At 46.3% G+C, this 16,087-nt stretch overlaps 1 protein-coding gene across 8 annotated transcripts in view; it reads left to right on the top strand.

Moving 5' to 3' along the window:
- Positions 1–16,087, top strand: part of LOC141080387 (uncharacterized) — a 382,167-nt gene that overhangs the window by 61,255 nt on the left and 304,825 nt on the right. For all 8 annotated transcript variants that reach the window (XM_073565553.1, XM_073565554.1, XM_073565552.1 and 5 more), the window contains one exon: positions 1,119–1,313. In XM_073565553.1, the coding sequence (XP_073421654.1) occupies positions 1,119–1,313 (195 nt within the window). The remainder of the gene's footprint in view (positions 1–1,118; positions 1,314–16,087) is intronic.

Raw genomic sequence — 16,087 nt, 5'->3', positions numbered from 1 at the left:
GTAATCTAAGTGATACATCGTTGGATTCAGCTTCTCTTTGCCTATATTATGCTGCTCTCAGATAAGGTAGCAAAAACCTGCTGCCATAGTCCCTTTAATTTTTGTTTGCATAGAATTGCAGAAACCATGTTGCCATTAAAAGTAAGGAAGCCTTTACTAAATCTTTCCTAGTGTTGCAGCGGAAAGCCAGGGCAACATTTAGGAAGCAACTTGTCAGACGCAGCTCGTATGCCTGCTACTCGTGTACCGAGCGCTATGTGCCTCCTCAACCTGAAACCGGGTTTACGTGAGAAAACTCCGACAATTTTTTTCTTACGTGCCATCCGTGTGCAATACGTTTTTACAGCAGCAGCTATTAACCATTTATAGGACCATGTACAGTTTCCAATGTTAAAGAATTGCAATGTATCCATAAAAAAATGGATGTTTTACTGTGGCTTCATATGGGATCTGTTTATTTCTGCACACCCATAGACTTCAAAGGGTGAATCTGAATGAAATTAGTACATACTACTTTTTTTTTTCATACATGGATTCGGTCCATGAAAAAAAATCAATACTGCTGCGCGGCAACAACTGAGCCGCATATAACACACCGCAAAGAGGCAGGCGAGATGTAGACGCTAAGCTGCTGAGCGCTGGAGCAATGGCGCGCTGGCGCTAATACTGTCTCTAACTCAACCACACACACATTCGTAATAACCAAGGAATGGGGGTTTCAAATGAGTCATTCACCAGTCCATGCATCCATCAGCAAACATACAGCAGCAAGTATGACTATACGTACTAGCGCATACAGCCATGCGCGCTTTTTATAGCGTACGGGACCTACTGGAAATCTCCAGAACTCCCAGAGGAGCCAATAGAATTCAGAGCAGGACCTGAGCACCTGACTCCCGAACTCCAATAGGAGCTCGTCCCGTGAGCATGCTCAGACGGTGGTCTAAAGGACTTAGCCTCTGGAGATAAATGTGAGGATCTGGATCTCTGCAGAGGTATGGCAGAACTCAGAATCCTAACACTCTGGCTGTCAGCACATGATGGATGTTGCATTTATGACATCTAATTTTGATTTTAAAAAAAAGTGTGACTTGAATTTTTCTTTATGTTTTTCTTAGAAATTTTGGAAACGGAAATGGACAAACTAATACAGCTCCACAGTTATTGTGCATTACGTGATGTGGCTCCAGGGAGTCTTTCATCTACCACTATTAGCTCCACTTTGGTCCCGTCTAAGGTGTCTTGTATTTTGGGTCACAAGAAGATTTCTTTACCATCCATGCCAAAAACGATCAAAGTCACTGATGACACTGGTAAGTTTTATATATTGCATTATAAGCAGTACGTGGATTTTACTAATAATCATTGGCTGAATGATAAAGAATACATTTTATAAGTCTTTGAAACTTTGTAACAGAATAATTGAAAACAATGAAAAATAAACAAATATTGAAGATGCTCACAAATAGAGGATACACATATCAGGAATGGCCCAAGCAAGGGATTTAAAATTCAGATTATAATAAACTCAATCCAAATTGTTCTGCTGTGAGGACCCCTATCAAAAAGCTGAGCATTCACTTCCCCCACACAGCACCACCACAAAACAAATTACAAGGGTATTTAGAATTTAAAAGCAGAAAATGTTGTTAAAAGTATTATTTATATTCAATTGCTAATTCCCTGTTGTTTCCGCGTCACCGTTCCGGTGGTTTTCATCTGTCTTACTTTTTTGAACTGATGACTAGAGTTGAGCGAATATGTCCGGAATCGGTCGCCGAATCTGAATTTGCCATATTCGTGCCAGATTGGTGCCATATTCGTGCCAAATTTATGTTTGATGATCGACTCCGAGCATATTCGGTCATTTCTACTCCCATTGACTCCAATGACGTTCAGCTGTGTTCAGCGAATATTACAAAAACCATATTTGTCGCCGATCATAAATGGAACTGAATTTTCAAAAATTCGCTTAACTCTACTGATGACGTGCCAATATCTGGCCTCTGTGGTGTTTCCATGCACATGGATCTGGGACATCCTAAATGAGGCAGAGAAAGCTTCTACAATGCCTAATTATGACATTCTGTGACGTATTTATGTCATACATTATATATGGTTTTGTAGAGGTAGATAGATTGGTTTAGTATGATTTCATTATTGTGTCCCGGATAGTGATGAGTGAACATGCTCGGATAAGGTGATAACTGAGGATGCTCGTGTGCTAACGGAGTCTCTTCAGCGTGCTCCAATAATATGCTCGAGTCCCCGCAGCTGCGTGTTTCGCGGCTGTTCGACAGCTGCAACACATGCAGGGATTATAAACAGGGAATCCTTGCATGTGTTGCGATTGTCAAACAGCAGCGAAACACGCAGCCGTGGGGACTCGAACATATCATTCGAGCATGCTGAAGAGACTCCGTTAGCACATGAGTATCCTCGGATATCACCTTATCCAAGCACGTTCACTCATCACTAGTGCCGGAGCTTGGAAAACCCAAATCATGGCAAAGAATTGTCTCTTAGTTCGGGCTCATTCAGGCGTCTTTCTGTGTTTTTCATGGTTAGAACTCATATCTAGTTTAGTCTATCGGGCTGTTCACATGCTTGATTTTTTTTGCCAGCCCAGTCTGTGAGCAAACTAGCGGAGAAATGTTTGATATTGATCCAAGTTTCAGATCAAAATCAGCAATAGAAGTCTAGCGCCCTCCACAGACTGCTAGATAAGAGGAGTTAGAAAAACTTTTACTTTCTCATCTGAGAACTTATGAAACTCGGACCAAAAAAAATGGACATCTGATTGAGCCCTTCTAAGATGACCGGCCCTTCTTGAACAACTATTCCATCTTCCTAAGTAGTAGTAAGCATTTGGCAGAATACTGACATGTTATAAACCCGCGGAGGAATATCACTGCGGTGTATCTGAAGCTGAACCAGTTATTAGGACAATGTGTTAATTTTGTCACTTGATGTCGGCAGGGCTTGAGCTTTCCTGGGCTCTCAGACTAATTAAATACAATTAAAGGGCTGTTTACACTCAACAATTACAAGAAAAGAAAACAGGAAAATGATCACTTTAAGGCAACATTCAGTATTTGGTCAGTATTTTCCATTAGTTTTTGTAAGTCAAAACCAGGAGCGGGTGATAAGTACAGAAGTGGTGATGGGTTTCTATTATACTTTTCCTCTGATTGTTCCACTCCTGATTTTGTCTTACAAATACTGAGGTAAAATACTGACCAAATACTGAACGTGGCCTAAAGCTGGGACTACACAATAACTTTGGCTGGGACACGGTGGCATGGCCGTAGATTGCTATGTGCCTCTGCTACGTCACACTGTGATGACAATCTCTTTAGGGTCTGACTTTTTGCGGATTGCTTGTTGTGGTTGCTGTACCCACAATGTGACTCAATACACTTGTATTAACCTGCAATGTAGGAGCGGCCCATAGCAATCTTTGGCTGTATGACCTGTGTCACACTTTAATTTCCCTCTGTTGAGGCTTAGAGCTATAGCAGTCGGCTATCTTCATCTTTAGTGTTGCGGGAGGATGTCTTTGTTAAATCTCTGAGTCTGCTCAAGATCGGTGTTCCTCTTGTTCATCTATCCAAGCTGTCTTTAGTGGTAGTGGTGATCGACTAGTGTCACCCCTCATCATTCTCTAAGTAGGGCTTATCGCCAGGGTCAGGCAGGGATTAGGTTCCTGCTCAGCAATAGGTGCAGAACCTACAGTGGGGGGAAATAAGTATTTGATCCTTTACTGATTTTGTAAGTTTGTCCACTGTCAAAGACATGAACAGTCTATTTTAAGGGTAGGTTAATTTTAACTTTGAGAGATAGAATCCAGAAAAATAATATTGTAAAAAGTATATAAATTTATTTGCATTTTGCAATGAGAAATAAGTATTTGATCCCTCTGGCAAAGAAGACTTAATACTTGGTGGCAAAAAACCTTGTTGGCAAACACAGCAGTCAGACGTTTTTTGTAGCTGATGATGAGGTTTGCGTATGTGTCAGGAGAAATTTTGGTCCACTCCTCTTTGCAGATCGTCTCTAAATCATTAAGATTGTGAGGCTGTCACTTGCCAACTCGTAGCTTCAACTCCCTCCATACGTTTTCTATGGGATTAAGGTCTGGAGACTGGCTAGGCCACTCCATGACCTTAATGTGCTTCTTTTTGAGCCACTCCTTTGTTGCCTTGCCTGTATGTTTTGGGTTATTGTCTTGCTGGAAGACCGAGCCACGACCCATTTTTAATGTCCTAGCGGAGGGAAGGAGATTGTCACTTAGGATTTTACAGTACATGGATCCATCCATTCTCCCATTGATGTTGCCAAGTAGTCCTGTGCCCTTAGCAGAGAAACACCCCCAAAACATAATGTTTCCAGCTCCATGCTTGACAGTGGGGATGGTGTTCTTTGGGTCATAGGCAGCATTTCTCTTCCTCCCACACAGCGAGTCGAGTTAATGCCAAAGACCTCAATTTCTGTCTCATCTGACCACAGCACCTTCTCCCAATCACTCACAGAATCATCCAGCTGTTCATTGGCAAACTTCAGATAGGCCTGCACATGTTGCCTTCTTGAGCAGGAGAACCTTGCGGGCACTGCAGGATTTTAAACCATTATGGCGTAACGTGTTACCAATGGTTTTCTTGGAAACTGTGGTCCCAGCTGCCTTGAGATCATTAACATGTTCCCTCTTGTGTAGTTTTAGGCTGATCTCTCATCTTCCTTATGATCAAGGATACCCCACAAGATGAGATTTTGCATGGTGCCCCAGATTTCTTTCATTTACTTACTATTGCATCAACAGTTGTCTCATTCTCACCCAGTATCTTACTTAAGGTTTTGTAGTCCATTCCAGCTTTGTGCAGGCCTATGATCTTGTCCCTAACATCCTTATAAAGCTCTTTGGTCTTGCCCATGTTGTAGAGGTTAGAGTCTGACTGATTAATTGAGTCTGTGGACAGGAGTCTATTATAAAGGTGACTATGTCAGACAGCTGTCTTTAGTGCAGATAATGGCTTGATTAGAAGTGTCTACATGGCCTTTAGGAGTAGAACTCTTAATGGTTGGTAGGGGATCAAATACTTATTTCTCACTGCAAAATGCAAATGAGTTTATATAATTTATGCAATGTGAATTTCTGGATTTTATTTTTGATATTCTATCTCTCAATGTTAAAATTTACCTTCCCTTAAAATTATAGACTGCTCATGTCTTTGTCAGTGGGCAAACTTACAAAATCAGCAAGGGATCAAATACTTGTTTTCCCCACTGTATAGAGGGATGTTTAGGGCAGACAGGGTGACTTTAGATCTCACAGGAGTTATTTCAGTTCACCTCACTGTTTCTTTGCTGGCATGATGCAATCTGAGCACGGATTAGTCTCTGCAAACCTGGAGAATGTTCCAAAAAATGGGGAAATCCAGTTCAAAGGAAAAAATGATTTTTATTTTAACTTTAGTAAAATCATTAGTACAAAATGGCAGCTATGTACAAATAGGTATACCCATTGAAGGGAACTACCTTGGACTGAATTGCAGAGCACCTGGGCGCGCTTCGAACACACAAGTTCTTAGATTCGGGATGCCTAAGGGCCTCCACTCCCCCCTTCAATAGAGTTGGGCTCCCTTTTCCTCATACCTTCGTGTTGCACTTAGTCTTTCCTACACTGTGCGTGACATCAAAAGGTCCTCAATAGCTAGACATCATGCCGCAATCCAAAAAAATTCTGGAACAAATGAGAAACAAAGTAATTGAGATCAATCAGTCTGGAAAAGGTCATAAAGCAAATTGTGAAGCTAAAGCCATTATCCACAAATGGCAAAAAACTAGAGCAGTGTTGAACCTTCCCAGGAGTGGACGGGCAACCAAAATTACCCCAAGAACAAAGTGATAACTCATCCTAAAGGTGTAAAAATACCCCACAACAACCTCCAAAGAACTGCAGGCCTCACTTCCCTCTGTTAAGGTCAGTTTACATGACTTCACCATAACAAAGAGACTGGGCAAAAATAGCCTGCATTACAGAATTCAAAGACAAAAACCACTGCTAAGCAATAAGAACATAAAGTGTCATCTCAGTTTTGCCACAAAACAGCTTGATGATCCCCAAGACTTTTGGGATCTGTGGACTGATCTGTGGACTGATGAGACAAAGTTGAACTTTTTGGAATGTATATGTCCCATTATATCTGGTGCAGAAGTAATACAGCATTTCAGAAAAGGAACATCATACCAACAGTAAAATATGGTGGTGGTAGTGTGATGGTCCTTGTTTTGCTGCTTCAGGACCTGGAAGACTTGCTGTGCTAAATGGAACCATGAATTCTGCCATCTACCAAAAAATTCTGAAGATGAATTTCCGGTCATTTGTTCGTAACCTCAAACTGAAGTGCACTTGGGTTATGCAGCAGGACAATGATTCAAAACACACCAGCAAGTCTACCACTGAATGGCTTAAGAAAAACTAAATTAAGATTTTGGAGTGGCCTAGTCAAAGTCCTGACCTTAATCTGATTGGGATGCTGTGGCATAACCTTAAAAAGGCAGTTCATGCTCAAAAACCCTCCAATGTGGCTTAATTACAATAACTCTGCAAAGATGAGTGGGCTAAAATTCTCGCAAACGCTTGATTGCAGTTGCTGCTGCTAAAGGTGGCCTAAACAATTATTAGGTTTAGGGGGCAATCACTTTTTCACACAGGGTCCAGTAGGTTTGGATTTCTTTCTCCCTTAATAATAAGGACCTTCATTTAAAAACTTCAGTTTGTGATAACTTGTGTTATCTTTGTCTAATATTTAAATTTGTTTGGTGACCTGAAACATTTAAGTGTGACAAACATGGAAAAGAATAGAAAATAAAGAAGGGGGTTATCACTTTTTCCCATAAATGTACTTGTCTCCAGTGGAACCACAAGTCCCAGTAAGCTACGCATTCCTCGATGTGGCAGGTCTACAGTCACACAGGGTTCCAGCCTGATACTTCAGGATTTAATTGCTTAGGGATGCGAGGCAGAGTTCTTCTCCTTGATGGGAAGCCAGGAGGAGGTGGGCAACCCTACAAAACCTGGCTGCTTTGCAGTTGTAGTGTAGCTCCAAGAGTCACTATCCTCTCACATGGAGCTGCAGAACTATCAGTCTGCACTTGATGCTCTCTTTCTAGTTCACTGCTGTCTCTTTCCAGTAATGTATGACAGTCCTCATTTTCTCTGATACTCTCTCCTCCTGTCAGACTCAGTTTCTTTACACCAGTCTCCCCCCACAGGGGTTACATTCATATAGGATTTATTGACGGTATTTCATATCCATTAGTTAAACTGAGGTAAGTAGAGTATTACGTTAGCATTTCAGGTGAAGACCCTTCAACAGACTGTAGGGATTCGACTCGCTTAGGTGCAGCGGGAGACAAACATGAGGCACGTTCCTTTAAAATTTCACCAGGTTTATTACTCCATAAACCATAGACAGCATAACACTGAAATGTAACCTTCACTTCAGGCAAAGGAACAGAAATGTCCGTGGCTTCAGACTCGGACTGAGAGTCTCAGCACATGCTGGGAGGTGTAGTTCTCCCCATATACAACCTCTGTAGTGTCCCGCCTGGACACATGGAAGTCTGTCCACACTCTGACAGACTCCCTCACACTCTCTCACATGTGCCAAACACCTCAATTACATAGCCCTGTAACCACACCCACAGGTGATCACATGGCTATGACATCACTAAAGGTTGTATAGACACACACAGGCTTCCCTGACACAGTGTAACAGAAAGATCAGCAGTACCTCTGCTGATCAATACACCCTGGAGCCTGCATCCCAAGGCCACCCACCTTGAGACCCATAATGGTCATTTAGGACCCTGCTCCTGTTACCACACTGAATGTGTCTGTACACCCGTCCTGGGACACCCACACAGCGCCCCCTAGCTGACATAGTGGTAACTACACCACATACCTCCCCCCTCTGTTCAAACTTGTGGGGTTGAACACATGACATCACCCAGGGATCTTGAGACCTGGCACCCATGTCACCTTGCCCTACCAGTCGGGAGGACCATCTCCGTCTGTTTCGGTAGTCATACTGCATATTTACGTTAGGCCTCCCCTGCCCCCAGCGGTCAGTATCTCGGCCTTGGGCTTTGGCCTTCCCGTCAACGTCCGTCAGTGTGACCAGACACTCTTTAGTCTCCACCTGTCTGCAGTGTGCTTCATCACGCGACCTTTCTCTCACTGGCTGGCTCTCCCAGTTCGCACGGTCATGAGTCCCACGTCCAGCTGGGCCAACTGGCTGGTCTGAGTCTGACCCTATGTCGCTATGTCCACCACCGAGTCTCGTGCCTATGTTACTAAGATTAGAACGGCCACTTGCGGACTCTCGACGTTCTTGCCTTCGACTACCTGTCCTTTCATTCCTTGGAGGATCCCTTCGGGTCCTTACACCTTGGGTTGGAGGGGGACGCCACCTGACGTTCTCTATCTGCTCATTCATCTGCAGTCGTTCCTGTCTTAGCTGCTCAATCTCCTTCAGGTACGCTACCCGATATTCCAGGAGCATGCGAAGCTTCCCAATGCTTTCCACCGAACCAACCACAATGACAGGAACCATGTCATCTTCAATAACGACTTGGATTTCACCAGCAGGTGGGATCCTCACTCTCTTCACACAGGATCGATTCACCATCTCCTGCATCACCTTTCTAAGTCTGCCAACGACTTTCCCCACCAGATTTCTGGGCACCGGAATTATGTCTTCCACAAAGCCCAGCCGACTTTGTGCTTCCCTTGCAAGCTCCAGACGTCGAGCGGCTTTCCAATTACGCTTCACGAGCATCTGTTTCGTGCGGAGACATTGTAGGTGCATCTCCTTCAGGACAGCCACCCTTCTCTCTGTGTCTTCCGTTTCTGCCAGTATCACCAACTGGTCTGTTTCTGGTGCCCAGCTCACACTATAGGCCTTTACTGCCTTTTTAAAGGTCTCATGCACACCTTCGCTGGCACACGCTTCTCGCACGTCTTCGGGTACCTCCATCACGCACTTGAAGGTCATGGACTTGCTCTCATCCTGGACAGATGGCTCTGGGTTCCCCACGGACACTTCCCTCAAGGTATCTGCCAAGACCAGGTGACTGTCTTGTGCAGCTGTTGGCTCACCATCTTCCTGAGATTTACAGTCTTCAGGACCCTTTTCCAAGATGGGCTTTGGCAGTTCTGCCTTGCTATCAGTCGGGCAAGGCCGCTGTACGTCTTCACCCCTCCACTTCTCCTGCAGAAGACCTTTTACTACTCCACTGAGTTCTTGCAGAACTTTATCTTTCTCCTCTGCCAGGTAGCGACGCTCATCCTCTCTCCTGAGAATCTCCTGTTGATGCTTCTCTTGGGCCTCTCTGAGCACCTCCATATCTTCCAACAGGGTCTTGTTCATGGTTTTACACGCTGACAGGTGACCTCTGAGCTCAGAGACTTCCTTCTCCAGCTCATCCACTCTGTGCTCTGCTGCTTGCCTTAGGACTCTTTCCCGTTCGACATGTTCTGTTACAGTCTCCTTTATCAGCTGTATCTCACGATCCTGCTCTCTTTTGTCCATCACGTGTCTCACTACTACCTCTTTAATTATATCGTTAAAGGGTACCACTGGGTCAGTCACCCCAGTCGAGTGAACCCTCCAGGTACTGTCCAGCACCAATGTGTCTAGTCCAGTCGATTCATCTCCCAGCCCACCATCTGTCTTATCACGAGACGTCAGGTCCGTCAGTTGGGCAGATGTACTTCTTCCTCTGGTCAGTTCTACCTCTGACCTGTCCATGTCAGGAGCCGTCACTGTCTCAGTGTCCACTTGCCCCACAGTCGAAGCATCTCCATCGTCAGACCAAACGTCATCAAACAAAAGAAAGTCCCGTCCCCTCTCCCAGGCATAGACTAAGTCCCGTGGTATTCCTCTACCTTGGCACTCACCACCTTTGGTCCCCTCAAACACTACTCTGTCTACTGTGTAGTTCACCGTGACCCCGTGTTTACAGCGAACCCTGATGTTTTTCTCGGTCAGAGAGAAAACGAGAGGAGTTCCTGTCAGAGTCACCTGACTCTCTGATTCCAGCCGACCAAAGGCTCCTTCCCGGTGCAGCATCACTGTACACATCTGTGGCCCATCATTACTCCCCGGAAAGGATATTCCACATTCTGAAAAAGACCTGCACATACACTGCGGTACTCCAGACATACCTACTGAGACACCCAGTGCTGTCACTTCTTCACACTTGGCCCCTTTCTGGACCACCGCCCCGCTTTGGGTTGCCACCCCAATTTGGGTCACCGCCCCCTTTTGGGACTCCACCCCTTTTTGGGTTACCACTCCAATTTGGGTCACCGCCCCCTTTTGTGACTCCACCCCTTTTTGGGTTACCACTCCAATTTGGGTCACCGCCCCCTTTTGTGACTCCACCCCTTTTTGGGTTACCACTCCAATTTGGGTCACCGCCCCCTTTTGGGACTCCACCCCTTTTTTGGTTACCACTCCAATTTGGGTCACCGCCCCCTTTTGGGTCACCGCCCCCTTTTGGGTCACCGCCCCCTTTTGGGATTTCCCCATGTCCGTCCTGCAGAACCTCTTAGGCCACAGTTCACACAGTACAGTTTGTCTTTTAACGATACCACACAAGTCTTTGCTGGCACCACCACAGCTCCTGCTGTCACTGATCACCGGCACCTCCGGCTGCTGTTCACACACACACACAGCGGCTGGTGTCACTGCAGCTCCTGCTGCACCATCTTCGTGGACCCGCCGATCCACCGGAAGCCGCTTGTCACCTTCGTAACCCCGTCGGGTTACTGGAAGCCGCTTGTCACCCTCAAAGATAAAAAAAAACCACAAAAGCGCGCCCATAGGGCCTTACCAGTGCAGGTATAATCGGTTATGAAGCAATAATACAGGGTACTCACCCTTAATAGTTGTGTAAAGCCACAACTACTGTATCCGCTTAGTTACACTCCATAAAGCTGCAGCAGGATGGTGTAGACAGACAGCGTCTGCTACCAATGCTCAAAGAGGAAAAACACCAGGTCCCTGTGCTGCGAGACCTTCGTGACCACTCTGAGCCACAGCAATCTGCCTTGCAAAAAAAACCTTCGTGACTGCTCTGAGCCACAGCAATCTGCCTTCAGGTTTTGCAGAGGAAAAGAGAAAAAAAAAAAACCCACATGCACAGTCTCTCACATGTCCTGTTCGTGTGCCACTCAGGACGTACCGTCTCCACCTGAGACCGTCCAACACACAGGGCACACCGGGTGCTATTCAGGGAGCCGACCCTCCTCCCAGGGTCTCCCAACACACCAGCCTCACCAGGTCCAGGGGCTCAGCGGGTGCTCTTCAGGACATCCGTCTCCGCCTGAGACTGCCCAACACACGCCTCACCAGGTCCAAGGTCATAGCACGTGTTCCAGGGATCCGATTCCTCTCCCAGAACCTCCCAACACTGACCCTCCAGGACCTTGCTCACTGACCCCTCCAGGAACACAGTCTCTCACTGACCCTGGTCAGTGCAACACAGACTCCTGTCTGTTACCTGTGTCGGCCACACAGGTTCCTGGACGCCTCTTCTCCTCCAGAGGTATCCCACAAATTTTAATACAGTCACTTTCTCTGACCTCGGTCAGTATTACTCACGGTTGTCAGACTGTCTGCTCTCCTGGCTCAGAATCGCCAGCGCTGCCACACGTGCTTCTGGGAGTCGCTGCCCGCAGTCTGTCACCAATTGTAGGGATTCGACTCGCTTAGGTGCAGCGGGAGACAAACATGAGGCACGTTCCTTTAAAATTTCACCAGGTTTATTACTCCATAAACCATAGACAGCATAACACTGAAATGTAACCTTCACTTCAGGCAAAGGAACAGAAATGTCCGTGGCTTCAGACTCGGACTGAAAGTCTCAGCACATGCTGGGAGGTGTAGTCCTCCCCATATACAACCTCTGTAGTGTCTTGCCTGGACACATGGAAGTCTGTCCACACTCTTGACAGACTCCCTCACACTCTCTCACATGTGCCAAACACCTCAATTACATAGCCCTGTAACCACACCCACAGGTGATCACATGGCTATGACATCACTAAAGGTTGTATAGACACACACAGGCTTCCCTGACGCAGTGTAACAGAAAGATCAGCAGTACCTCTGCTGATCAATACACCCTGGAGCCTGCATCCCAAGGCCACCCACCTTGAGACCCATAATGGTCATTTAGGACCCTGCTCCTGTTACCACACTGAATGTGCCTGTACACCCGTCCTGGGACACCCACACAGCGCCCCCTAGCTGACATAGTGGTAACTACACCACAAGACGTATAAGCTAAGTTCAATGCATATACAACATATAGGCCTTAATACAGCTGGATTCTGGCTGTCCCTGTTTCAAGGAATCCCACCCCACAGCCTGGACCCCTTTGACCTTTATGCATTGAACATAGCCTTTACGTCCGATGAAGCTTCTTCACTCAAAACATTAACGTAATACTGTACTTACCGCAATGTATCCAATGGATATGAAATACTGACGGTAAATCCTACTTGAAGCCTTAATTGTGTAGTTCCTTCATTCTGTCTACAGGAGCTCAGTGGTTGGCTCCAAAGGAGCTATCACCCTTCTCAGTCTATCTCAATCTCACTGGGTTTGTCACCTACCTGTTTGGTTACTGCTCAGAATTATGATGTCTAAACGAGCAAGACGTTGGGGATGGAAATCATTGTATATTATTTACATTAATGATTGTTTTCTGTACATTTTTCATTTGCAAAGTTCTGGGATTTAAAGAACTACGGGAAAAAGTTCTGAATCAAGCGATATTCAGAGAAAAGAAGACCAAGACAAAGAGACAGATGCACAGCCTGAAAAATATGGCATGTGGAAACATCAAGAGGCAATAAGATGCACAGCCTGAAAAATATGACATGTGTTAACATCAATAAATAAGTAATATTAAATACCTTTATTCATGTGTCCGTAATGTAAATCCTACATTTATTCACTATAGCCCTGCATCCATCAGCAGATTGCTGACACTATTTACATGCAGCAGAAAAGGGAAGACATCGCTCCAATACCAATGTACACTGTGTGCAGAATTATTAGGCAAATTAGTATTTTGATCACATCATCCTTTTTATACATGTTGTCCTACTCCAAGCTATATAGGCTTGAAAGCCAACTGCCAGTTATGTAAATCAGGTGATTTGCATCTCTGTAATGAGGGGGGGTATGGTCTAATGACATCAACACCCTATATAAGGTGTGCTTAATTATTAGGCAACTTCCTTTCCTTTGGCAAGATGGGTCACAAGAGAGATTTGACGGACTCTGAAAAGTCAAAAATTGTGAGATGTCTTGCAGAGGGATGCAGCAGTCTTGAAATTGCCAAAGTTTTGAAGCGTGATCACCGAGCAATCAAGCGTTTCATGGTAAATATCCAACAGGGTCGCAAGAAGCGTGTTGATAAAAAAAGGTGCAAAATAACTGCCCATGAATTGAGGAAAATCAAGTGTGAAGCTGCCAAGATGCCATTTGCCACCAGTTTTGCCATATTTCAGAGCTGCAACATTACTGAAGTATCAAAAAGCGCAAGGTGTGCCATACTCAGGGACATGGCCAAGGTAAGGAAGCCTGAAAAACGACCACCTTTGAACAAGAAACATAAGATATTTCTTGGCCCAGTCTTGACATTTTATCTTATGACTGATTTCCAGGCCGTCCTATCCTGACAGCACGATGGGTTGTCCTTTCATCCTTACAGGGACAAGAAATGCACGAGAGGTTAAAGGTCCCCTCCCACATCCACACTCCAGTGTTTTTCCTGTCCCTGTAAGGACAGGCACGAGAGAAGAAGCGCGGCATCTAGCAAGCAAGAACTTACCTAGGGCCAGCAGAAGCGGGGTCCAAACGCCAGATCCTCTCGTCAGAGGGCCCGGGGCGGCACCCCCCTAAGGGGAGTTCTCCACCAGGCGTCCCGTGGAGCGCTGCTCCGGGACTCGGAGCCGCTTCCCCTCAGCGGGGATCTGGACTCCTGCCGCATTGTCCAGAGATGCTGGAGGTGTCGGTGGCCACGTCCCTTCCGGGCGCCCGATGACAACTTCCGGCGGCGCCATGACAGTCGACATCAGCACGGCCGGACGCGGTGGAAAGGTGGCTCAGGACAAGGCAGGATAAAAGTGGGGAGGGGCGACCAGACAGATGCGCTGTAGTCCCTCCCCACCATAGAAAACACAGCACAGCCCGAGCAGCCAGCGTCCGTAAGTAGGGCTCTGGAGTGGGGGGCTGTATATTCCAAAAGGCAGGAGCTTAATAAAACTCCTGTTCTTGTAGGAGAAGACGGCATCGGCAGCCACAGCATCGACCTCCAAGAGACCCAAATGCCCTATCTGTGCCAATAAATTACCAGGGTCATGGAAAAAACCCCTATGTGAGGAGTGCACCCTGAATATCATCAGGGGCGAACAGGCTTCTCTTTTTGCAGAAATACGCACAATGGTCAGAGAGGAGGTCCAGGCATCCGTCTCCAGACTGCTACCCGCTCTGTCTTCCAGCCAGCCCCAGGCTAAGAGGCCAAGATGGAAGTCCGATCAGTTATCGGACGAGGAGATCCCTGACACGGACTTGGAGGAGCAAGGCTAGATCACCTCTGAACCCCTGGAGATTGGGAAGAGATACCTCTTCTCCTCGGACAACACGAATGAGCTTCTCAGCGCCTTCAGAAGCACCATGCAAATTGAGTAGGCCCCAAAGACTAAATCCATCCAGGATGAGATGTTCGGAGGCCTGAGAGCGAGGATCCATCAGGTCTTCCCAGTTAACGATCATATCCGTTCGATGATTCTGGAGGAATGGGAGGACGCTGAGAAACGACTAGTCATACCTCGAGACTTTTAAACTTAGACTACCATTTAGCCAGGAGGACACTAACATTTGGGATGAGGTGCCTAAAATCGACACCCCGGTGGCCAGGGTGTCAAAGAAGACTTCAATTCCCTTTGAAGATTCCTCCAGCCTCAAGGTACCCATGGACAAGAAGGCCGATGTGCTCCTGAAAAGGGCTTGGGAGGCCTCTGCAGCGGTTATGAAGACAAACATAGCTGCCACATCGGTTGCCAGATCCATGCATCTATGGATCGACCACCTAGAACAACAATTGAAGGATAAAACCCCTAGAGGTGATATCTTAGAAGGCCTTCCCCTGTTAAAAATCGTGACTGGATTCCTGGCGGACGCCTCAGCTGAATCCGTACGATTCGCGGCCAGGAATAATTCTTTGTCCAATGCGGCTCATCGAGTCATTTGGATGAAGACCTGGTCAGGGGACTATCAGTCAAAGAATAAGTTATGTGCCATACCCAGGTGGGAGGGTATTTTGGGCCGGCCTTAGATGAGATCCTGGAGAATGCCTCGGTTGACAAAAAAGGTCTTCTGGAGGAAAAAACAAAAAGACAATTTCCCTTTCAGAGACCCCGATCTAAGAAATATAGAGGGAAGGGGAAATCACCTCGATGGGAGTGCACAAAAGGGGGGAAAAGTAGGGCTCCCCCATCTCGCTCCACACAAAGCTGCAGGAGACAATGACGCCATACCTGTAGGGGGTCACCTCAGACACTTCGCGGGGGCATGGGAACTCATCTCTCAAAACCGATGGATCCTCAATATGGTCTCCCAGGGCTATACCCTCGAATTCACAGAACTCCCCCAGCACGGTTCGTCGTAACAAATCCTTGGTCTAGGACCCTTATAGACCCCATTTGGGCAGACATAAAGGACCTGCTAAAATCAGGGTTAGTAGTTCCAGTCCCAGAAAAGGAAAGATGGCCACTAATCAACCCTCTTCACCGTAAAAAAAGTTGGGGGACAGTCGCACCATTATAAACCTAAAGCCATTAAATTAGTGGATCCGATACAAATGTGTTATGAGTTCATTTTCTGCTCCTCCAGTTGAGAGTTCTCCTTCCGTTCTCCTTCTGGTGGTGACAGGAGGTAGTGAGGTTGGTTTAAATGGTAGTGATTGTCACGCGGGGCTTAGGTCAACTAAGGCAGAAATACCC

Source organism: Dendrobates tinctorius, unplaced genomic scaffold (genome assembly GCF_039654945.1).
Source record: "Dendrobates tinctorius isolate UK_male_01 unplaced genomic scaffold, ASM3965494v1 ptg000016l, whole genome shotgun sequence".
In the NCBI taxonomy this organism is placed as follows: Eukaryota; Metazoa; Chordata; class Amphibia; order Anura; family Dendrobatidae; genus Dendrobates; species Dendrobates tinctorius.
This window is presented reverse-complemented; position numbering and strand designations above follow the sequence as displayed.